Genomic DNA, 23,563 nt, shown 5'->3' with positions numbered 1-23,563 from the left:
AAAACTGGATATTGTAGCTTCTTCTAAAGTTTTGATTTAAACATGTCTTTACTTAGGTCGTTGCAAGCTCCTGTGAAATACTGATATTATAACATAAGGGATGTTCTTTTTAAAAAAATGTCTTCAATTTACGTTGATTTGTTTTGGTTAGACCACTATGAAAAACTTGACTTGTGTTTTAAAAAAAGGAACTTTTATTGTATCAGATTGCATCCTGGGAAAAAATACAGAACACACTGTTTAAGACTGAACTTTGACAGGAGCCTGTTATGAAATGTTGAACCACTGTAACTGTGTCTTAGAAGCCCATGAGGGTCGGGCACTTGTGCACGACACAAAAATAAATTAAATCGCCTTACGTCTTCTTTTCTTTTTTTAAGATGTATTTTTGGACTTTTTTTTGCCTTTATTGGAGGAATAGGAAAGCTGACAGAGACGGGAATCAGGGGGAGAGAGAGAAGGGATCGACATGCGGCAAAGGATTATCATTCTCCTGTGGAAAACTTTCCACGTTGGGAAATACAGATTACTGTATAAATTTGGACGAATCACATCTCTGCTAAATATGTCAAATCATTCCAGGAAATCCCTCTACTGTTTTTCTTGCTCACTGAAGCATTAATTACAAATGTGTGTGAGAACTGAAAACACAAAAACGTCTCCATAAAAAAACCCAGACAGCTGGGTGTTGAGTCATACCGCGTCCTCGTCTTGCACCAGGTCCCACAACAGAGTGTTTCCCTTCTTACAAACGTTGTCCAGGTTGATGTCAGTCACAGCGTGGCCGCTTGTATACTGGTGTTTATGAACAGCTGGACCTGCACACATGTACCCACAACATTAGCTCTTCTGGCTATCAGGCTATGCTTTGAATTTAACCAAAAGGTTAACACAGGGAACAACCTATTAATTGATCTGTCAATGAACAGGTTATTAAAACGATTTCAAGGCCTTGAATGTGGCTCACCTTGAACCAGGTGCTCATGGTAGATGGAGGCCAGGTTGGGGAGGTGCTGCTGGAGGTGGGAGCTGAGCTCAGCGTGGGAGTTGATCTGGACGAGCTCCTCCTCGCAGCCCGACTCCTCGCCGTCAAAGTCTGCCATGTTTTTCTCCGACTTGGCGCTGACCTGGGAGCTGCTGCAGCTCACGTCATCTGCAGACAGCATGTCCTCCACCATGGGACTGAGGGAGAGACAGGGTTTCATAGTTTCAAACATTTTACGTCAAGAACAACCAACCAGCTCTGACACAACGAAGGCCTCCATGTCTGGACGCTCACTCTTTGCTTCTCCTCAAGTTGGTAGTCAGATCATAATTAACGCCGATGCACAGAAAAGGACGTTCTGTGGCCTTTTGCTTACGGCTGGCTAAACTGGACGTTTGCCATTGGTTCCAGAGGCGTCGTCAATACAAGACGATTGGCTGGGGGGTTCTGATATTTTAACCTGTTATTTAAAACAACAGTTTCCCAATTGTTGCTTGAGGAAAAATCTTAATTGCACATCTTTCTGTTAATGAATGAGACGTAAGGGGGCTGAGGTGGTTGAATTCCAAGAGTCAAAGCTTTTTTTATTAAATAGCTAAATCTGGTTCATTGATGTAACTTTAGAGCGGCTTTGAATAAAGAGGACCATTTACAGCCTGCTCAAATTTCCCCACAGTAAAGACGATGTCATGACTCATCATCGTGCACTGAAAGTTTCCCATGATGTTGATGGACGTGTTCTTCTACAGTAGTAATGTGATGTGATTTGTCTAACATCTTCGTACAGTCATAAAACTCATACAGTTCAGCCTGTAATCAATTCTCTGTCTTCTTTAAGGTCAAACATTGAAAGGTTGAATAAATAGTTAGCAGACTGGTGTTGTTACCCGTCATGGTGATGGTGGTGGTGATGATGATGGTGGTGGTGGTGGTGGTGCTGCGGACCGATGAAGCGCCGACACTTAAAAAGTTCACTTCCCATAGCCTCTCCCAAGAAGTCCCCAGGCCGTGGCAAACATGTGGGCTCCTGAGGCCCCTGGACCATCTGTGAGGGATTGATATCAGGAGGCTGCTGTTGAGGCTCCGCCCCCTCAGGCCGAGTCGAAACAGCACAAGTGTCCAACATCCTCATCCGGCCCTCTAAAGACGCCGACGCCCCCATGACAGCAGCAGTCTCTGGGTTAAACGGAAGGCCCTTTGGCTTTGCTCCACCCCCTGAACCGCGAGGTCCCGCCCCCTGATTTGGCCCCTCGCAAAGTGCCTCCCCTGCCTTCCTCTTCCTCGACTCCATCTGCTCCCTGTGCTCCTTCTGCTGCCCACCCTCTGTGGCTGACCGGTTCCCCTCTTCTTCATCCTCTTCATCATCGTCATCATCATCCTCCTCATCGTCGTCCTCTTCATCCTCCTCCTCCTCTTCCTTTAAGGCCTCACTATCCGCCATGTCGTCAGAGTGCAACTCACTGCCGGGGCTGCCGGCTGATTGGCTGGCTCTGCTGGAGGCGGCCTCGTTACTGGAAGCCTCGCTGCGGCCGCTGCTGCTGCCCGGCCCGCTGCTGCCCTCCTCCACGCTGTTCGCCGTCTCATCAGAGCTGCCCTGCATCGACTCCTGAGGACACAGCAGATACACAAACTCAATCCTTTCAGTGTAGCAGTCAGCAACAGGTGCAAGTTGGATTCCTGATCTTTAAGATTGTTTTTAAATCGTCTTCACTTGTATTTGGGTTGATAACACTGCCCATTAGCTGACCTGTTAGATACAAGGGATCTGTTTCGTGGACTGCCTGTGCATCTGTGTTTAGTGAGTTCCAGCACAAAACAGCTAAAAGAAACCTAAACCAAACAGATTTAGCTGAAATATAATCCAAATAAATACCTCATTCTGATTATTTTGTTTGGTCGATTGTCCCCTCCGATTATAAATTGCCTGTCAATCAAATGGAGTTTCTGATCAAATTTCTTCCCGTTCAAAAACTTTATCACAGTGTCTAAACAGCCTGAAAAGAGCTCTTTTTATTGTGTTCATAAAAACATGTGACTCAAATAATTATGTGTGCATCAGCAAATGTGTATTAACAGGATATAAAAAGTCACATGTGCTGAGTAATAACTGCTGAAATGCTAAAAATACAACAGTGTAAATAAATAGATACTTTATTGATCCCGAGGGAAATTCAAGTTTGTTTGTTTTTTTTTATATAAAACATAAGGGACCCAGTATTCATATCAGTTTGAAAGAGGTGAGTGTACCTCTGTGTCCGACAACCTCTGCTGGCTCCTTTTGCTGCCCGTCATCATCTGGTCATCCATCTCCATGTCGCTGCCTCCGCTGTGTTGAGTGTCGCTGTTGTCGCTGCTGTCTGGACTGGCAGCCGGTGAACCTGGCGACAGAGGAACCGAGACGTCGAATGAGAGCTGGTCTCTGGATACTTCGAACCCTGGGCCAGTTTTTATAGTGGGGGTATAAAAGCACTAAATGAAAGCACGTCCACTAAGAGTTCTTGTTTTTTGTCAACGACAAGCAAAATTGTAATTCTCAGTGTCAAACGACGGAACAGAAGAGATTTATACAGAGAATAACGTTTGTGTTTAAGAGTAAAATTCATGATTACAGATACAGCTGAATGATTTCTTTCTTCAATGCCACCAGACTCCATTTTACAAAAACTGTAATCTAACCTTCCAGAGCTCAGTACCACTGATGTGCTCGTTGATTTTGTTTGTGTTATTCTGCGTCTTTGATGTTTTCAATGGTTCATTCAGACCAACAATAATATATGTATAACACACAACACCTACATTCGTCACATACTGTTAATACTGGAACTGTAGCTAGAAATCTATCATATTCATTGTTGTTGTTTGTCTCTATTCACTCTGAACACAAACACACTTTCTGCTGATGGCTGTTCAACATGAGTCTGTTTCTGCCTCTTCATAAAAAAAGTTTTTCCTTACCACGCTCACTTTGCTAAGTGTAGCTAAATGCTGTTCTTATGATAGATTAAATCGTCTTCTTTAACAATCACGTCGAGGTCTTTAGGGATCCTTTCTATAATGTGGTCAGACACTTAAAACAACCATAAAGAACAATAAGCCCATCAGTGAAAAAATGTGTACTGTCAATACAATTCTGTGCTTCCTACTTTACTCCTTTACTTCTAAATAAAGATGTTTTACTCTGTTGTTAGAGCTGATTTAAGCGCAAGAGGCCAGTCATTTGTTGTTGAGACATTTTAAATGTAGACCTCACATTTTAATACATCCATCTTTCTGAGCTCTCCGTGCGTCCACACTTACCTTTCTTGTTGCCCATGGGGATGTTGGTGTTGAGCAGGGAGGCGAAGGAGCTCTGTTTGGAGAGCTGGGCCTTCGCTGCCAGGGCATTATTCCACAGAGCTTTGATCAGCATGGAGGCCAAGTACAACGTCTGAAGAAGGAGGAGAGGAAGAGTGACTAGTTTAGCTTTGTGAATCAACAACTTGTTTGCATGTATGCGTGTGTGCGTGTGTGTGGCAGTGTGTGTAGGTGTGTGCGCCCGTGTACCTGCTCAGTGTGCGCACTCGGGTGCAGGCCTGACACCAGGTTGAGGACGTGTCTGAGAGGCACTGGGTCCAGGTTTTTGATGAGCGAGGGGAAAAGGTCATGGATGTAACGGCTGCAGTGTTTAAGCTACAAGAAAAAAAAATCTGAGTTAATAATTAATAAAAATCATCACATGTGGAGAGTGTTTGTGCTCAAAATAACATTACTAGAATCATTTAATAATTTCATTTACATTCATCTTCTGCCATATCTATTTGAACCCTCAATAAGAATTTAAAGAACCCCACACACACACTTTTTCATCTGTGACCTGTCACACTAAAAGTATCCCAGCGAGTAAATGGAGGAGAACTAAGTTGTGTAGTTCAGAGCGAGTTTGTCGTTCCTCACCTGCGCTGCAGCCCAAATACAGTCAACATGCTGCGTGCTGAGTCGGCCCTCTGCAGCCAAGAAGTTCAGGATCACTTGGCACTGTTTAATGATCTAGAATCACAAACACACACAAACAATTTAGATCAGCTGTGGAGAGAAAAAAATGGCCAGCCCATCTGGATACTGGTGGAGTCTGTTTGCAAAGAGGTCAATAATGACAAGAAATACACGTCATTACATTTAAACCAAACACAACAACGAAAATTTGCTGCAACATGTTTTTATAGTTTCACTGTTATTTCATTGGATCAAAGGTCTCACCTCAATGTGCAAATTTGGCCCGAATATGTGCTCCACCACATTGTTGTGAATCAGCCAGTCAGCGAGCTCCTTTGCTATTGACCTGTAAGGATCAGGGGAAGTCAGAACAACAATGACAGGAACACACCAGTTTGGGTTTTATCAAGGTTCATCTAAAAACGCACTTCTCGTCATTTTATTTTGTCAGAGTCAATATACATGTACTCGTTACACGTTTCATTTTCAGATCTGGCCAAAGGTGGCCATAAACTATGTTTCTAATCATAATCATCATAGACTCTAAATAGATCTTTTGACATCTTCAGGTATCTGCATCTCTTTAACTTACGTTTCTGTATCGGACACCAGAGACTCGTTGTTGCAGACATCATTAAAGGTATGGAGTTGGTTCTGAGGCAAAAAGACATATTCAAGAAGTGAAGAAATAGTGTGAGAAAAACCTTGCCGTTAACAAGAACTCTGGGAGCAGCGGCAACAAAGTGCAGTATTAAACACAGTATTAGTAAGATGAGAATTTTTAAACATCTCTCGAAACAATAATGTGACGCCATTTAATCATCAAACAGCTCGAACCTGAAGAAAAGTGTTTTTGTTTGCTAATGTGGATGCGAGACTCCTGTCCCACGGCAAGAGATCAACACCTCCCTCTCTCCCTCTCTCCCTCTCTCTCTCTCTCTCTCTCTCTCTCTCTTGACAGATTGTTCAATATCTGGATTAGCCTAACACAGGGAAGCAATGGTGCCGGATTAAGTTGGTTGACGTTGGTGTTGTTTGGACTCACAGTGATCTGGCTGAGTCCTGCCAACCTCATGGTGAGCGTGGGGGACATGAAGTATTTGAAGGCGAGGTCCAGGCTCTCCTTGTCGAAGCACAAAGCGCTGTCCAGAGGCTCCTTCACCGTGCTCCACATCAGGTCGGCCATGTTGCGTGCTGCGCTCTGCCGCAGCTCCTGATCAGACAGCTTACACAGATACCTGCCAGACAATAATCAATAAGCTTTTTTATTTATACAATAAATAAATAAAGGCACTATACATTGAGATGTAAATTGGACTTTTCGACTGGTAGAGCAGCAGGATATTTTCCTCATCAAAGAATACACTTCCTTCATTTCAGCAGGAAGAGCGTTTAGATCACTTGAGCCCCAAAAAATGTCCTACCAGTATTTCTGGCAGAACAAAATCAATCTGATTCTGTTTGTCAAACGTCAAGTATTTGTCAACGATGGTCGATGGAGCTTTCTTTATTTTTCCTTTTCATGATTTTTTTACACCTTCCAGCGTTTCTTATGGATCCTTTTCTTCTGTTGCAGTTTTCCTCTGCTGTGAATCCACTGTGATATGCCTAACCCCAAACTCTGAAGTCCAAATCTAGAGGGCTCTTGTATTTTTAGCCTCTTTGCCTCTGGTGTGTGATGCCCTTTAGAGTCCTGTCGAGCTGATGAAGCCGGATGACAAAGAATATTCTCCTTCACAGCGCAGCGGAGGCAACACTCAGGTTAACCAGAAATGTGAAACAAATCAGTAATATTACACGTAGAATAACTAAAGGGACTATTTTGAAATCATGAAGAAGAATGGATATCCTGATAGGAGGGTCTTGTCATAAATAACTCTTACTCAACAAGATGAAACACTGCCTCTAATTTAACAAAAAACCATTGCTGAGACATGAAGTGTCCACATTTAAAATGTTCGGTATATAAATGATGTTTTCTTACATCCTGGATCAACTCTGTATATATACCAAATATAGAAAATGTTTATTTATGGATGCATCTCTTGTTGTTTATATAAACCTGTGGTTCATTTTAAAAGACAAAATGTACATCATCAGCACTTAAATCAGCAAAAACCCAGAACAGAATGCCGTTATTCTCATGATAGGAGTGTTCAACCAAATTACCGTAAATTCCGGACTATAAGCCGCTACTTTTTTCTCACACTTCGAGGACTGCGGCTTCTACTCCGGTGCGGCTAATGCATGGATTTTTTATGGGGGACAATGAGCTTCTGCCGCAAAAACATTTGACTTCGTCACGTCGGATCTTAATATCAGTCATTTTGCGCTTCATGCACGCACCCTCATCATGGCAAACACACAGAGAAATGCATATGATGCAGCTTTCAAGTTAAAGGCGATCGACCTGGCTGTCAAATAAGCTAACAGAGCTGCTGCACGTTAAGATGACACTGACAGCGACAACAGAGACTGAGGAAGTGAGTAATGAAGTCATTCTGAGGCAGTGAATGGATGGACTTTTTCTTGTGAAATATATTACGGTCATCTTTTTCATCAGCCGTGTTACAGACACCGTCGGCTAGGCTTCGTATTGTAACGGTTCATGTTGTAAAGTCAGTAGTTGATAATGTGTTCATAATTCCGATTATGTGGAGAGTCAGTGAATGCACCAGTGAGAACGTGTTGAGTGGCTGTATGAGAGAACGCTGGGGAGAGAGTTGGATTGTTACGGCAAGTTATGTGTGTTGTTCTCTGCTGTAAACGGCGTGGTCACGGCCGACAGTGATCGGGTTATTAAAAGTTATTATTTGAACGCTCTCGTCGTCCTTTAACGTCCGTACGGACGCTACAGTATTTGCGGATGTTACCGGTAGCCTACGTCTGTGTAAATAGCTCTTGTTATAGCGTGGACACCTGCGGCTTATAATCAAGTGCGGCTTATATATGTACAAATACATTTATTTACTTATTTTTAGCCGGTGCGGCTTATATCCAGGTGCGCTCAATAGTACGGAATTTACGGTAGTCAAGCTGCACAGTAAAGTGCTCACACATCCACAGCTACAAACAGCTAACATCTTGCAATGTGCAATGTATGTGTAGAAAGTATTAACAGCAGGTAATATACCGTATATACGTACGGCACAGTGAAAGAAAAAATTGTAAAACATTTCTGTGTAAGTCATTAGACCTTCTGCAATCAACAATATTTTCCTTTTCTTCTAAAAACAGAAACAAACAGAGAAACTTTTAGTGGTCGTGAGTACGCGCTTGTCCTCTTGATGCTTTTTTCTATTTTCTTTACCGAGGTGAGACAAAGCTTTACAGATCTCATTACTCTTCAACATTCTGACTGAAAACACATAAAACGGGCATTTTGTTCCCACTCCAGTCTTCAGAGATTTGTTGTTGTGTTGGACGGGTGGGTTTGAATGGTATTAGTGAGACAGCAGCAGAGCATCAGCCTGTCTGCGTCACATGACCGAGCGCTGCCTCTTCTTGGGTCATGTGAGGAGAGGTTCACTTGAGGCCTGGCAACCGTTACCATGGCGACGGATACTCTACCTAGCAACACACATATGTCACTGTGGTGTTGGGGGGGGGGGGGAGCGCGCAAGGTGCACCGGGGCGAGTGAGAAACACAGAGGAGAGAGCTGGGAGAGTAAATCGATCACGTCTGACTCCTACAGCTCAGACAGCAGAAACCCTCCTGACACAAAGCACGGTGTGCACCTTTTAATGTTCCACTGAACACTTCACATTTGTGTGAGCGTATGGGTTCAAGCTTCACCCTCCACAAATCAGAAACCTTTCATCACTTTACAATAGCATCCTGAAAATAACAACAAACATCCTGTAGGGGAGCTTTACTGCCACATACTACCTCATTACATTTATTCATTCACGTTTTCTTAAAGGTCCCATATTATGCTTTTTCTGGTTTTATATGCTCTTTAGTGTCTTTTCCAGGTGTCATGTATTCAGGACGTCATGCATCGAACGCTCGGTCCCTAGCTGAAACAACTGAAATGAATCCCAAATATAAAATCTTTCACAACAAATAATTAACCAGTTACTAAATATAAAGTGTGGTGAAAATCAAACTAGAGTTGTACTCATTTTTAGGTTGTTTTTTTGAATTCTTCATTTCATTTGGTGTATAATTTAAGTACTGCTGTTCTCTGGTGGTGTCGTATTACACAGTGTGTTCACATGTATACATTTATGTGGTCTAATGTGTCGTAATATTGTTCACTTTACAACAAGGGACAACGGCTAACAATTAGCAACAGCGATACTTGAATTGTCCAGGTTGCAAATGAGTTTCCCTGCTGGGGATTGATAATGTTTTACAGTCTAAAAAAAAAAAGATCCATCTATGTCGGGATCCTTCCCTTGAAGTCGTCTGACACTCACATTAACATCCTTGTGATATATTCACTGTGACTGAGAGGGAACTCACCGTATTACATGGGTGCGGAACGGTATGATGTGCTGCATGACTGCAGGAATGTGTAACCATATTCGGATCTGTAGGCAAAACCAAAAACAATATGTAACAACACGTTTAAACACAGCAGCTTATAAACACTGCCGTCTTTAGAACAACTAAATCCATTCTAAGCCAATCAGAAGTGTACTTTAACTATAGAGACCCTTTCAAAAACCAAGTCATAGAGAGCAGAATCAAACGGTAAAATCAAAGATTAAGAATCAATGAAGAACAAAAATGACATTTTATAAAAGAAAAAAAAATGGTAGATTTGGTCTTTGGTAGAATCTGATATTCTCTGCACAATATTGGAATCAATGAGGATACACTGATCAATGCTAGGCTGAAACAAATCAATGCTACCACTTATTACAAAATAATAACTTAATGAAATTGTTCAAACAAAAACAGGAGAAATATCCAGGTACACCTAACAAACTTGTCAACAGACCGAACTCCACTTTCTATTACAAATAGAGCAGCTCCCTGAAAGGGAAGCAGCACTGGAGTTGGTGGACTCACGTTTGAGACGATGGTGATGAAGGCGTGGGCGATGGGGAAGGGGAGGCTCTCAGGAGTGCCCGACTCGAAGCACTCCTTCATCAGAGAGAGGCCGTGCTTCCCACAGAACAGGCAGACGTAGCGCAGCAGGTGCAGAGGCACCTCCACATCCTGGGAGAGGAGAGGAAACATCGCCATGTGAGGCGTCACGTACTTCAAATCTGTTCCACACGAATACATCTGGCATGATGGCAATGAAGCAACTACGTCTAAATTGGAATCCGCCCAGTCTGTCTGAACCAGAATTAACCTCAACTTTGAATTCTTCCAGTAGTCCCGTGTTAGAAAGGGAAGTTTTTCTCTCGGGCTCCATTATCACTGCCTGTAATTAAACTCCTCCCTAAAGCTCTCCCACTCCTGAGCAGAAATGAAAACTTTATCACAGTTGGAAGGTACAACATTTTGAGCGAGCAGGTTATCAGGGGACACTGACTCCTATCAGCCGGAAACACAACCATACTCCCCCCGCTGCTCTCTTTTACCACTTTTTCCTCAAAAATAGAAGCACACATCCCCGTTAACAATACACACAAGCTTGTTTAACAATGTCTAGAAGCTCTGCGCATTCCACAGTTTTATCTTTTTTATAAGAGCAGCTTCAGGAGCACTAGCCACCAGCAATATCATCACTTTCTTATGGAAATAAGTTGAGACAAAGAACATGCATCTTTGGTAATTCATCTTCTGAGTCATACATTTTGAGCCTCTGCATAAAACTTATCTTAACACTCGAGCTGATCTGAAGCTTTTATGCACCATTATTAAATGTCAACAAATGACCTGTGTAAACGTGGGTCTCTGCACTGATCACGCCACACTTTGTCCCTCTCTGCCATTCCAAACATGTCCGTGCCCTGCGTCTAACGGTCCTCCTCGCCCCTGCAGCATAGCTGTTGGGTTGTGTCTGTTTGTGCAGACTCCTAATAGACTTAGGCCACAATAACGACCAAACTGTGAGCGGTTGAGAGATTAGGTCCTGCTGATGGTGTCAGCTGATAGACAGGAAGCACTGACTTTCAGAATAAGACACTTGGCTTACGTTCATGTCGCAGAAGGAGCCAAGGATGTTGCTTTCATGAGCAGATATGTCCTGGGGAAAAAAAACAGATAAGAGGGATGTTAGGCTAATAGACAAAAACCTTTACAAGTTGGGTTTAGTTTATAAGGATCAGTTCATTTCTTTCTCTATAAGATAAAGGACTCGAATCACTGTTTCTGAAAATGTGCCAGTGGTAGAAAGCTGGTTATTGAGTTTCTTTTTAAAGGATGTTGAGACCATCACCAACAGAACACATTTATCTGTACAGTAATCTGTTCATACCTGCACCTTGTTTTGTTTCCACGTATATACATGCTGCTGTTTTATCCTGCACTACGAGCCAACGCAACCACATTTCCTTCTTTATTTGCACTGTACAGTTCCACTTTGACAAAATAAAAGTCCAAATCTAACTCATTTGTACATTTTATAGCTGCTAATTGAAGAAGCAGATTGATTTAGAGTAAAGACATCATTATGGACACTCCTCTTAAAAAAATGCATCTGAAAATCAGAATCATCAGGCGCCTCTTCAGGATGGGGTATAGAAAGGGTTAATTAAAGAGCCCAATATGTCAGAATCTTCCATTTCTGCTGTTGCTAGCTGACTCTGACTGGTTGTCTCTCTTTGTTAGAATGGTAAAAAAATGTTGAGGCAGTTTGGAACATAATGTCCTTGTGTTGTAGGACAGGTGAGTGTCTACTGTTTGACCAAAGTTGTATATATACTCCTCCTGTTCATCTTGTTCTTTTGTTTTTAGTTGTGTTATCCGCAGTGTTTTTTTATATATTAAATTCAAAGATCACGTACATGTTATTTAATTCCTCTTATTAAAGCCAGTTGGCTGTGTAACTTTTGAGCACACACGCGTTTACTTTTATTCGATCTATTTAGGGAACAGAAACAGACTGAGCAGTGTTTTTCTTTGCCAGGTATGCTTTGTTGTGTCACATAAACATTTACATCATCACTTATAGAGGTGCACCAGTTACTCTGAGTTGACTTGCTCAGGAAAATAATAACACCAATAAATAATCATAATTAGGGCAGATTTCAGGGGCTGTCTGCATGAACTTCTCAGGAGTGCCTTAGTAAAGCTGGTTGTAGTGTTGGGATGTTTTCCTCACCTCTATTGTGGGGTGTGTGTTGTGTTTGTAGGCTGTGTAGAGGGGGAACTGGATCTGGAAGATCTTAGCAGCACACAGCAGCAGTTTCTCCCTCTCCTCTGTGCTCCAGGAGCTGAACGGGTCCAGGCTGTCACTGCTGCTGTTTGCTCCAACGCCATCATCACAACCCCCAGAACCACTGGTGCTCTCGGCAGGCCCCAGTGCTTCCATCTGGGCTTCACATGGCTGGCTGACCCCCTGACACTGGTTCTTGTTCTGATTAAGGTCGATGGCGTCTGCATCCTCTTCGGCAGAGTCTCTTTCTACATTCACAGGTTCGTCCTCTCCAGGCGAGGACGGAGGCTGTGGGAGGGGTCCAGGTGCAGCCTCGTCCCCTCTCCACTCATCCCTCTCTGTCTCGGACACGCCCACTTTGTGGGTGTGGTCCTGGACCCTGCAGAGGCGTTCTCTCAGGCTGCTGATCTGAGCGATGACCAGGTTGATGAGTGCGTAGACCAGCTGGTTGAAGACCTCCAGGTGCTTGTACTCCTTGAAGCAGCAAAGACATTGTCTGAAGAAGAAGCAGAGTGTTAAAAAGGAAACAACAACAACGCTTCCAAAACCACCAATGACCACGACATCTATTTGTCTACTGTCTGGTCATCTGTTTGCACACATTCACTCAAGAACAATTCTTTGACATTTCAGTCCCTGAAATATTCCTCACTGCTTATTCACATGCGTCCTCTACAGAGAGAAGAGACGATGACATGACTGTATGCTGTATGTCAAAGCACTTTGTAAACCCGTGTTTTTAAAGGTGCTGTATAAATAGAATACGTAACGTAGGATGCAAAAAAGACGATGCGGGAAGCAATAAATAAAAAAGAAGCATAGTCATAATATGCTGTTCATATCATGACAACATGTAAGCTACTTAATAAATTCATGTTTGCTACTTTATGAACTTACTGTCATAAACAGTCATGAGGAGGGTATTAGTAACTGTCCTCTCAGCAATAGACTTCATCATGTTGAAAAAAGTACTAATAAGTGTTTATGATGACTAATAAGCAGCCGGTATGCTACTAATGAGCGTGCTAATTAGCAGCTCTTCAATGGTGAATATTGTGACCTTCATTTAAAGTGTTAACAACCTTTTTTTTTTTTTGCCTTTACCTCAATGCTTTAAACCATCACTGTGACGTTGTAGTTGGCAGCCTTCGTTTTAAAATCGAGGCATCACAGTCCTGACTTTTGGGGATCATATTGATATTTAACATTTCTAAAAATAAATAAAAGGGTTTTTTTTCCGTTTCTTATAAATCAATAAACTTGAAAACCAATTCAAGTTTCTTGTCACTTTCTATCTTGAGAACACAAATGTTGCTCTGTGGCTTCCTGCTTCACAGATGGAAGAATTACACACTAATAAGTTCAGCGCGGCAGGCTCGAGAAGGCTTCATGTTCACATCTGAAGAAATGAGTCAGCAGTATTTGAAAGTTAAGGTCAGCGTCCTCCGAGCCCTCGTCAGAAACTAAATATTAAAACATTCCAGCTGGATGAATAGAAACAGACATTTAACATCAGAGCGGGGGTGGCCAACCACTCACAGACTAAGACATTTGTGACTGCGTTACTTTTAAGAGCCACATCGCACGCACGCTCTCTGCCTTTCTGTCGTCCTCCTCCACGTTCCTCTCTATTTATCTGTCACGCAGATTTCAAATTTAAAAATTAACACAGACAGACTTCCGTATATTGTCCTTTATTTTGAAATTGCCCAGATGTTCGCGGGTCGGCCACCCCTGCATCAGAGAGCCATCGCCATCACCATCACCAACATCAACATCAACATCATCATCATGTGGTCTGACAGTCGTGAATAGAGATCTCAAGTCTTTGTGTATATTATTGCATATCGTAAAAGTTCTTCTCTACTACAAAAGGTACAAATACATGAGTATCACATTGCTCTTGGTCGGGGCTCGTCCTTGTGGCCAGGCCTTCTGCTCGTCTTTCAGATGGTTAATCTCATTCATAGATGAATTCCTTTTAAGGCAACAATGTCCGTTTGTTAATAATGCAAGCTTTCATAAAACACCCGACACGCTGGAATAACAGTGACTCCTTTGTACGGCGGGCACACACTCTGTTTTGGGAACCTTTTGCACTCAGATAACAAGAAGTAGACGTGTACATGTGTGAGAATCGAGGCCAGGCAGAGACACAGGGGCAAAATGACACACAAACATCTCAGTCTAATACCGACAGTACGTTTCCACTCCACTCACCGTCCAAAAATTACATTAAACATATTTTTATTTATCCAAATGAAGGCTTGCAGAGTTCAAGAACCCCTCTGAAGTATCAAGGACCCCCCCTTGGTGAAATGACTGAATGTAGTAAAAAAATTTTGGTGGCTATTGAAGAAGTCCATAATGTATCATAGATTTCCAAAGAAGTGATTATTCCAGCTGTCCGACAGTAAGACCCGAGTCATTTCAGTCAGAAACAGACAAATAGTAAGAGTAGCCTGCTCGAGCATGGACCGGAGCACTCACACTGTGTGCATGCTCCCTTAAGAGAACTATTTAAAGGCTCGATCTTTGTGTTCTTTCTTTGAGTAAATAATGACTGCTTCTGTAGGGATACTTTTATTGATCGTTTGTTGGACAGAGCTAGCAACCAACTGAAGAGTAAAAACCTCAGCCTGAACGTTTAGTGGATTTACACCAGTCAGATAGATGAAGCAATCTACTGGAGCCGTCTTATCACACATTTGGTCCCCATGATGTGTAAACATAGCGCCCAGGTTTTAAATACTGTTCATACTATTTTAACAAGTGACCAAAAAAAAAAAAGTCAATATCTTGATTAGTTTCTCCATTTTTCTCAGCAGATCATCCGTTCATTAGTAAACTGAGCTACAGATTTCTAAAGGAACCTTAAACTTTGAACACTAAATATGAACAGAAGATATTTCGTGGCGTGATTTTGTGCGTTAACTCTCAAACAGACTCAACGACAGATTTCTGACCCCAGCAGCACTGACCTCTGTGTCCACGAGCTGATGTATCCGAGCACTCGCAGGGCATGTTCCTTCTTCAGCTGGAAGCCTCCTTCACTGCTGTCTGCATCCGAAACTGAGGAAAGAGCAGGGCGAGGAACCGTCAGAGAAACACTCAAAAACACTTCATGAACATCGACATAATGCCCTTCAATAGACTGCTTGTTTGTACGGTTACAGGTAAAAACTTGATCTGTATCTCATGACACGCTTCAATACTCAATACGTAATTAACAATTGGTGTCTCTGATTCTGAAGCAATACATCCAAAACGTCTTAAAATATATTCTTTAAATCATTTATTTCGTCCTCGGCAAGTTTTCCACAGCGACCAGTTTGAGGGGAACTGAATCGTCACTGAGACCCCCAAAGATTCCCATCCCTGGATATTTGTGTTTTCCTTTGAGAGCCAGTCATCAGTGCCACATTCAGAGAAACGCTTTAGAAGCACATTCCACTCAAAACGTCCACACGCAAAGATTCAGAGCTTCTCCTTCAGTTCGTGTATTATTGTGTACCGTCCCGCTTCACCACCTGCCTGGGCTCATGCTGGTGGAAATTCAGGCCCTGTTCCTGTACCGATACGTTTTCCCAATCTGAATGGATAGAAGTGCATATTTCATTTTCAGACGTTAAACTCTGTGATAGCTTCAGTCCAAAGTTATACAGTGAACTACTGAGCTTCCAACATGCAGTCACACCCAGTTTAAAAGAATGGCTGACCTGAATTTGACTAAAAACAGAAGTAACACAGAGAGACTCCCCCCCCCCCCCCAAGGAACAATTCAACTCGATGAAGCATCCTGCCTCAAACCTCTTTCTTTGGAGACTGAACTGAAACTGTCTCCGCTCTGGAGACCACATGCTCCTCAGCTGCCTCAGACACCGGGACGACTTTTTGGTTCGAGGTGTTCGGACGATGATGTCTGGAAACAGGCGCACAGGTGCCAACATTAAATCCAGTTTATGGCAGCAGCAGCTCACAGTGGATATAAATACAATGAGGGGGAGGACGTCTCCTGCACTGCGTGATCACACTGCTCGGCTCAGCAGTGACTGTAACGTTGAGCGAGGCTGAAATATGAATGTTCCAGCTGTGAATCTAAAAGAAAGCACAATCAAGTTCAAGTCAAAACGGGCTTTTTTTCCCCTGAGTCGGCAGATTTCTACATGCAAGCATGATCTGACACAGCCGGGACAAGTGAAAGGTGAAAACGATGCTTTTGATGAGCCTGCAATCAAAGTAAGTGCAGTCTGACGCGTGTACTCAGGAGCAGCCATGCAAGTTCAACCAACTGAACGCTTCAACTCAAATGTCAACTAACGCTCCACTGTTCCACATGCTCCCTCTTCACTCGGCATGTTAAAAAGTGCAAACACAAAGTACTGGTTTGTTTTTCACATCGAGTCCAATTTGAAATGTCACTGATGAACAGTTCCAACATGTTTTGAGGAGATCACTGGAGTTCCTGTTATTAATGTCGAGGGTGGAACATTTCATGTATGAGTTTTTATAATGACCATGCATCAAGCCCTCACAAAGGTTTCTGTCCCAAACAATGAGCCCAGTGAATGACGTTGACATCGCCATAGCAACAGTTGACGTAACATTCTCAAACACCTATACTTAAATATATGCTATATTTAAAGCAATGGACAATCTGTGCGAGGCTGTAAATATGTGAACTCATTGATCTTCTTATGAGCCAAAGAAGCTGCACCAATAAACCTCACATTCACTGTTGTCCAACATTCACGACTAAGACGCCTGGAAAATGAGAATTCTTGCAATCAGTGAGCAAACAACACTTCATCAAGAAGCATTGCTTCCTCGCTCAGCAGGTGTACGCCGAGGCCTGCTTTGAATGCTTCATGTTTTCATTCTGATTCAGTGAGAAGAAGCTTAAACCAGCTTTAGGCTTCTCTCAGATTAATGGAGCCGTGCCAGTTTAGTGGTGAAAGAAAAGTGCTTTCTGGATTGATTTGGACTCAGAGGGGAAATGTTAGAAACAGGTAACAAACCGCAGAAAGACATACAAACACAGTTCTAGATGATACGCACACTAATTATTAGTTCATCTGTTGCGATCCATATCGTGATAGCATTATCTAAAAACCTGTCACACACTGTGCAGGCCTCGTCTCCAAACTGTTGTCTTTATTGAATTGTGTGAGTCCAAGACAGGAAACAGGTTATTTGGTTTGACGAGCATTCAGTTGACACAGATACAAGAGAAGAGCATCAAGTCCCCATTCAGGAAAAGCCCCGACTAACCCCGCTGTGTAAGGAAAGCCCAGCTGAACACAGCAGAGCCCCCTGTTTGTCAGAGGGGATTCTGTCTCTAACATGCAGAACACAAACACATGCTGCTACAGCAGATCTTTAGTCACAGGTCGCACAAAGACAGAGCACATGGAGCTGCCAGTCTTGCAGACAGAGCTGTCACAGCTGACGCCCCCCCCTGCTGTGGAAACATCATTCGAGGCCTCGACAGCAGCAGCAGCCGGAGCAACGCCTCACAAATATCAGCGTTTGGAAAAAGAAAACTTTTGCAGCAATGACGTTGAAGTGTGCACTTTAACGTCATTGCTGCAAATCAGAGCGCTTCCCCATGAAACTTTAACAAAGCATCACATCTTCTTTTTCTTTCACAACGCGACAACTCCAATCATAAAAAGGTTTCTGACTGTCCTAGCGCTCCAATAAAAGGCTTTAAAAGATGAAAAACGATAAAGAAAGTGATGTACAGACAAACAGAAAACACCTCCCAGCAGTTTCATTGTAAGCAGAGTGCAGTCAGTGTTCCTGCGCTGCTTACAGGATATAAACATCATCATCCATCCGACTCACTCCAGGTGAAGTTCCCTTCATTTTTCCTTTCTGCATCCCCACACTCATTCTGATTTTAGGGAAGGCAGAAAAAAAAAAAAAAACTGTTCACACATGATAACTCAGCACAGACATGTTTTGAGTTTGGTACATGTTTTAAAGCACCAAGAGATGAACCTTTTTTAAGAGGGAGACAGAAATGCCAGGCAGGCAACTCATTTGTATTGTTACTCCAGCTAAACCTCACACAGGACATAGAAATCATTTCACATGCAGGGTCAGCTGAGAACAAAAACACCAGTCTGCTTTGTTTTTCTTTTTGTACATTTTCACATGGACAAAAAGACCAACACACAGACACAGAGGTCTTAAGTCACATGAACAGCCAGGGGACTTATTATACGGCAAACATAAAAAAACATGAAGTCCTTCAAAAAAAAAAATATATATATATATTTTCATAAATTTCATCTGACAACTTCAACAATCACCGAAATGTCGTGAACTTGGATAGCAGGCAACTAAGACACAAACAGTGGACAGACCTCCAAGTCTGTCTTTGTCTTTTACTCACTCGTTCAACATGTAATAAGGTCAAAGGAAGACGGACAATCGGACATTTATGGGGGACTTATTGGTCTGAATATCATTGTAGTCTGTGGTTTTCCCCTCAAGCCAAACAATGGTGTCCTATAGCTTTGAGTCGACAGTTTACGTTCTACCTTCCTGTTTCAACATGACAATCCCCCCCACAGACTCCGCTCTCCTGCTGAACCCACACATCTTCATGGAGCAGTCAAAGTGCCGACCTTTAGCCATAATCACTTAACATCCATAGCTGACTTCATTTTCAACTAGCAGGCAACACTGCTGTCCGGCGACGCTATTCAGCCGTCTGCTTTAAGAATGGAAAATTAATGATGCTGACCTTTAGACGTGCTTTGACAGACTCCCTAACAAGAGAGAGACCAAAAGGAAAACAAACAGAGTGCTTGCAGGCGTCGCCAGACAAATGCAATAACCACCGTCACTTAGAAATAATGCACTTCATGCTTATTCATTTATGATTTACTCATTAGGTTGCATCATATTATGCTAAAAGCTGGAGTCTCAGCAGAGACAGAGGTCTGTGACTGCAGTCTCCTGAAGAGAGCGAAATGTGCTGAATTGTTTATGCATACAGGACTGAACTCCCCGAATCTCAATCCTGACAAAATCAACCAGCAAAGGTTATACAAGAAGCGACAGAGGGAGCACGAGAGTCTAAATAACCGAAAATATATTTGAAATGGTTTTGTTGTTCAAGTGTTTTTTTTGTGATTTCTTTGTGTTTGCTTCATGTTCACTGGTATTGTATCGAAAATTACGATTCTGGCATCAAGCTTGCAGATCCACCAGAGCAGCATAGATTTAGGCAGCCTGCCGCGAAACCGCTTTTTGCACGGCCTATTTTAAAAAAACACGGCCTTGAAATTATTGCACGGCTTGACCTAGGCCGTGCAAATATCTACATTTAATAGACGTGTTTACTACACGGGTTTCTATACGGAGCGCTAAATATCTGATTAGGCGACATTCTAATTCTGGCAAAGAATATGTTTGCCGAATACCGGTACTGAAAAGCTTAAACCCGATCCCATTTACGTTTCTACAGCCACCCGTGCCCTATTTGGTAGACGCTATGTAAATAGCGTCATATGATAGCAGCTAACCGCTAACTAATAAATTCAACAAAGGAGAAAAACGCGACACAAACAAAACCAACGAAGAAGACATCCAGCAGTTCATCTCCTCTATCACTGTCATGTGACTCCTTTATTAAAAGAACTCAATCCAGCTTTGTTTCAGAGAAGACTGTGTGCGGCGAGGACAAATACACACGGAAACCATCAGCTGTGTTACACTCAATGCTTTAAATACGGCGGAGTTTTGTTTACCGACGTAACACGGGAAGTGACGATTCTTTCAACCAATCAACGGACTGCAGGGTTTAGCTCCAGATAATTGACTTATCAAGGTATAGGGATCTATTATTACTGGATGACACATGTAATATAAGTTTATTTGTTTGTTTTTTAAAGAAAGTGCAGATAGAAGCAGTGGGCCAACAAAGGGGTTAGACAACATGAACCAAGTGAGTTGCAGTCAAATGATGAAGGGGTGTGTCAGGGCAGGGGCTGTACAGTAAATCAACATTATCAAGCTTGGGAAAACTAAAATGTGTAACAATGCATCTTATTGAACAGAATGCACCATTTAGAGACTTATTCAGTTTTCTTCAAAACCAGTGTGTTAGGGAGCACATAACCTCCGCGCCGCCGTGAGTGACACTGAAAAAAATTTGCACCCCCTGTATTTTTTTTTGCACCCCCTGTTTTCCCATTTCTGCCTAAATCACTGCAGAGCAGTGACATTAAACATGACCGATACTAAGGAATTGTGAAGTGCATGTTTATATATGAACTTCCTGAGCAGAACAGAAACTGCTCATTATAGCTAGAAGTTCACAAGGTGAATATTGTATTCATGTTAGGTACGATCTCACCTCTACTTGTTGGCAAAGAAAAGAGTGAAAGAGTCTCCTCAAACACTTTGTCATCCAGCTATGTTTTGCCTTCTGCTTGAGTTTTTTTCCACAATGCAAAACAGCTTGTGGTCACTCTTTTTACATCAGTCTCCCTGTGGGATCATGTGAAATCATACCAGAGATCACGTGAGGTGTTGCACTGCTCCGTCTGGCACACACATTCATCTTAAAACGACTCTATGGTGATTCTTTTCAGGTCTTGGAGTACATGCAGGTTTGAGAGAAGTGAAACGAATGTCTGTGAGGACTGTATTACCCTGTAATCTGAGACCATCCTAAAAGGGGTGAGTGTGCCCAAAACCTGAATTGAAAATGTCCCAGAACAGCACAAAAGAACTGCAAAGTCCATTCATAGTAGAGTTTACACAATCCGGTTATTCCCATATTTCAACGCTCATCTATATTTGTATAGATCTGAATATTAGGCCAGTATAATAGAAAACAATAAGGATGATCATGTTTTAGATAGGCGGCTGCAACTTACTGTCACAGGTAGAATCAAATAATTGTTCTCCCATTTCAGCACTATATCAGTTTATTAAAATGAAATGGCTTGTGTCTACAGACAGGTGCAGATTGCTCGTTCAGGTGAATTCCTGCGGAGCCTCCAGGAGGAGCTTCCACTTCACACACACACACACACACACACAATGAGCAGCACACACATGGCCAAACCACAGATAAACATACAGTCACAACACGGTGACGGATTATAACCCAGGTCTGTGACACAATAAAGTTTTGTTCGTCTTTCTGACTCCCGTGAAGTCCACTCAGGCCTGGTTAGCACGCCGAGACTGTCGGCTAACTTTCTGCTATAAAGACAACCATGTATTTCATTTGTCTTCAGATGACGTTAGTCTGCGATTTCGCTGCCAGAATAAAGTTTATTTAACAACCAGAACGAGAGCTTTTGGTGCAGTGATCGTTAGTCGAAATGTGTACACACGCTATCGAGGATTTACGACGTGCAGTGAACCAAAATATGCACCTCGTTGCAGCCATTAAATTTTTTTAGGCTAGCTTAGTTGCCGCTAGCTTCGACTAGCTTAACATTTCACAGACTCCCCAAAACACACATGCACAAACCTGACAGGTCTTATTATTGACAACAACGTTAACCGTGAGTGCATTATTGACACTGTGGATGCCAGTTTGAGCAGTGAACGGGACCGTCCTCAACACAATGGGTGTTATCGTAGTGGACAGCAGCAGCTAGCAGCAGACTGACCTGACAAACACATCAAACAAAGTCAGGCTGCTCCAGAGCTAACCCGGCTAACTTAGCTAACTTACAAACCCGAGCAGGCTGGCTTTTATCCTCTCATACCGCTCCTGTCTGCACGTTAAGTAATATCACAAACTCACATACAGGTAATGAAGGCAGAACGATTAAAGAGCAGGCTTCATTGAGTACAGACTGTTTGACAGACAGGCCTCAAAACTGACTGAGGAGAAAAATGCATCCATACAAAGGGGCATACTGTGACACACATGTCACCGACTGCATATTATGCAGAAATAAATACATTACTTATATTGTCTCATGGTTGGAAAGGGCCAGAGAAATGCACATTTTAATTATGAAAGCACAGAAAGTTATATTTAGCTAGCCTCTTAGCCTGACATGCTAACATCCAGCAGCTAACGTGTGATGTAAATATACTTTTACTTACTTTCATTTAAAACCTCCACCAGCTCGGCGCAGTTTTCGCACATTGTTCATGAAGAGGAAACCGGAGTGCACCTACTCAAACCATGGCACTGGAGGCTGTAGTTGTCTGACAGTTGTTTTGGGGGAGACAAGGCCCAGTGGAGGGAGTGATTGGTGAAGGTTACTCCACTGAATGAGAGCAGGGCAAACCAAAAAGGTGCACAACGGGATTTGCATCCAAGCAAAGTTGATGTACACCGAAATTTAAGAGGCACTGAAAGGTACAAAATCGAGTCAGTCTCCAATCTGAGCGTTACTTGAGAGAGCAGACACAGCAGCCATGTTGAAAAAGGGGGGGGGGAGGTGGGGGCGGAATAGCGAGTGTTGATAGTTCGTCAATTTTCGTCCAGTCTCCATCACCAATTCGTTTTTCTTCGGAACTCTCGCGATATTTTTGACGTAGTTGTTTATACAACCTTTTCGACAGATTTCAAGGGCAAACTCTGTGAAAGTAACACAATGTATATTACATCCAAATTATATTTATCTACAGCACTTTAATGTGGTCCATAAAACATACAACTTCATTGTTAGAATTAAGATGAAAAGATAAACATAAGATCAAATAAAATTAGGATAAGATAATAAGAAAATATATGACAAATGATATAGAGATTATAAAATATGATTAAATTATTGTGCCAGGTTACCTCAACATTACAGTACAAAAAAGTAACAAAAACAGCCTCAATTAAATCATTAAATTAAAAAAAACATTCTATCATGAAGTATTAATTGGATAGGTGTTAAATTCAAAGGAACTGTGCCTGAAAAGGATAAATAGAGATATGATAAATTAAGTAGCAGAGTCGAAATTACAACACTAATGGGATTATAAAAATCTGAACTGGCTGTTCAGACTCATACGATATGAGAAGTGAACATTGCACATGGTAACATGAGGAATCCCAATAAGGAAAAGTAATAATGTACCATAGACTGTATGCCACGTCATCTCAGTGATGTCTCCCATTGGTTACTGAAGGGGAATTTTATAGCCTAACAATGGAAGATGCAATATTGAAAATGTTGTCTCAACCTAACTTTCAGTAAACCGAGAAACAACAGAACAACATGGAGCAGAAGTGGGCCTAACACCTTCTTGGAAAAAGGTACTGCATGGCTTCTGGTAATAATATCAGCCACACCACTGATTGTGTGCAACTCTTATCCTAAGACATTACACAATTCAGACCAAA

At 42.3% G+C, this 23,563-nt stretch overlaps 1 protein-coding gene across 2 annotated transcripts in view; it reads right to left on the bottom strand.

The window, feature by feature from the left end:
* usp34 (ubiquitin specific peptidase 34) overlaps positions 1-22,825 on the bottom strand; it is a 56,905-nt gene extending 34,080 nt beyond the window's left edge. Inside the window, exons 1-16 of one of the 2 annotated variants that reach the window (XM_079337995.1) lie at positions 22,327-22,825; positions 15,219-15,309; positions 12,184-12,733; positions 11,056-11,106; positions 9,978-10,127; positions 9,426-9,493; positions 6,003-6,195; positions 5,550-5,611; positions 5,222-5,303; positions 4,919-5,011; positions 4,529-4,654; positions 4,283-4,412; positions 3,233-3,363; positions 1,873-2,591; positions 968-1,182; positions 700-818 (exon numbers count right to left, since the gene is read on the bottom strand). In XM_079337995.1, coding sequence (XP_079194121.1) covers positions 700-818; positions 968-1,182; positions 1,873-2,591; positions 3,233-3,363; positions 4,283-4,412; positions 4,529-4,654; positions 4,919-5,011; positions 5,222-5,303; positions 5,550-5,611; positions 6,003-6,195; positions 9,426-9,493; positions 9,978-10,127; positions 11,056-11,106; positions 12,184-12,733; positions 15,219-15,309; positions 22,327-22,369 — 2,823 coding nt within the window. In that variant the 5' untranslated portion in view covers positions 22,370-22,825. The remainder of the gene's footprint in view (positions 1-699; positions 819-967; positions 1,183-1,872; positions 2,592-3,232; positions 3,364-4,282; positions 4,413-4,528; positions 4,655-4,918; positions 5,012-5,221; positions 5,304-5,549; positions 5,612-6,002; positions 6,196-9,425; positions 9,494-9,977; positions 10,128-11,055; positions 11,107-12,183; positions 12,734-15,218; positions 15,310-22,326) is intronic. The other variant, XM_079337994.1, reaches the window with a different exon arrangement.
* Between the last annotated feature and the right edge of the window lie 738 nt (positions 22,826-23,563).

The sequence above is a fragment of the Symphodus melops genome (genome assembly GCF_947650265.1).
Source record: "Symphodus melops genome assembly, chromosome: 2".
Classification (NCBI taxonomy): Eukaryota; Metazoa; Chordata; class Actinopteri; order Labriformes; family Labridae; genus Symphodus; species Symphodus melops.
Note: the sequence above shows the minus strand (reverse complement) of the source record. Positions and strands in the feature narration are given on the sequence as shown.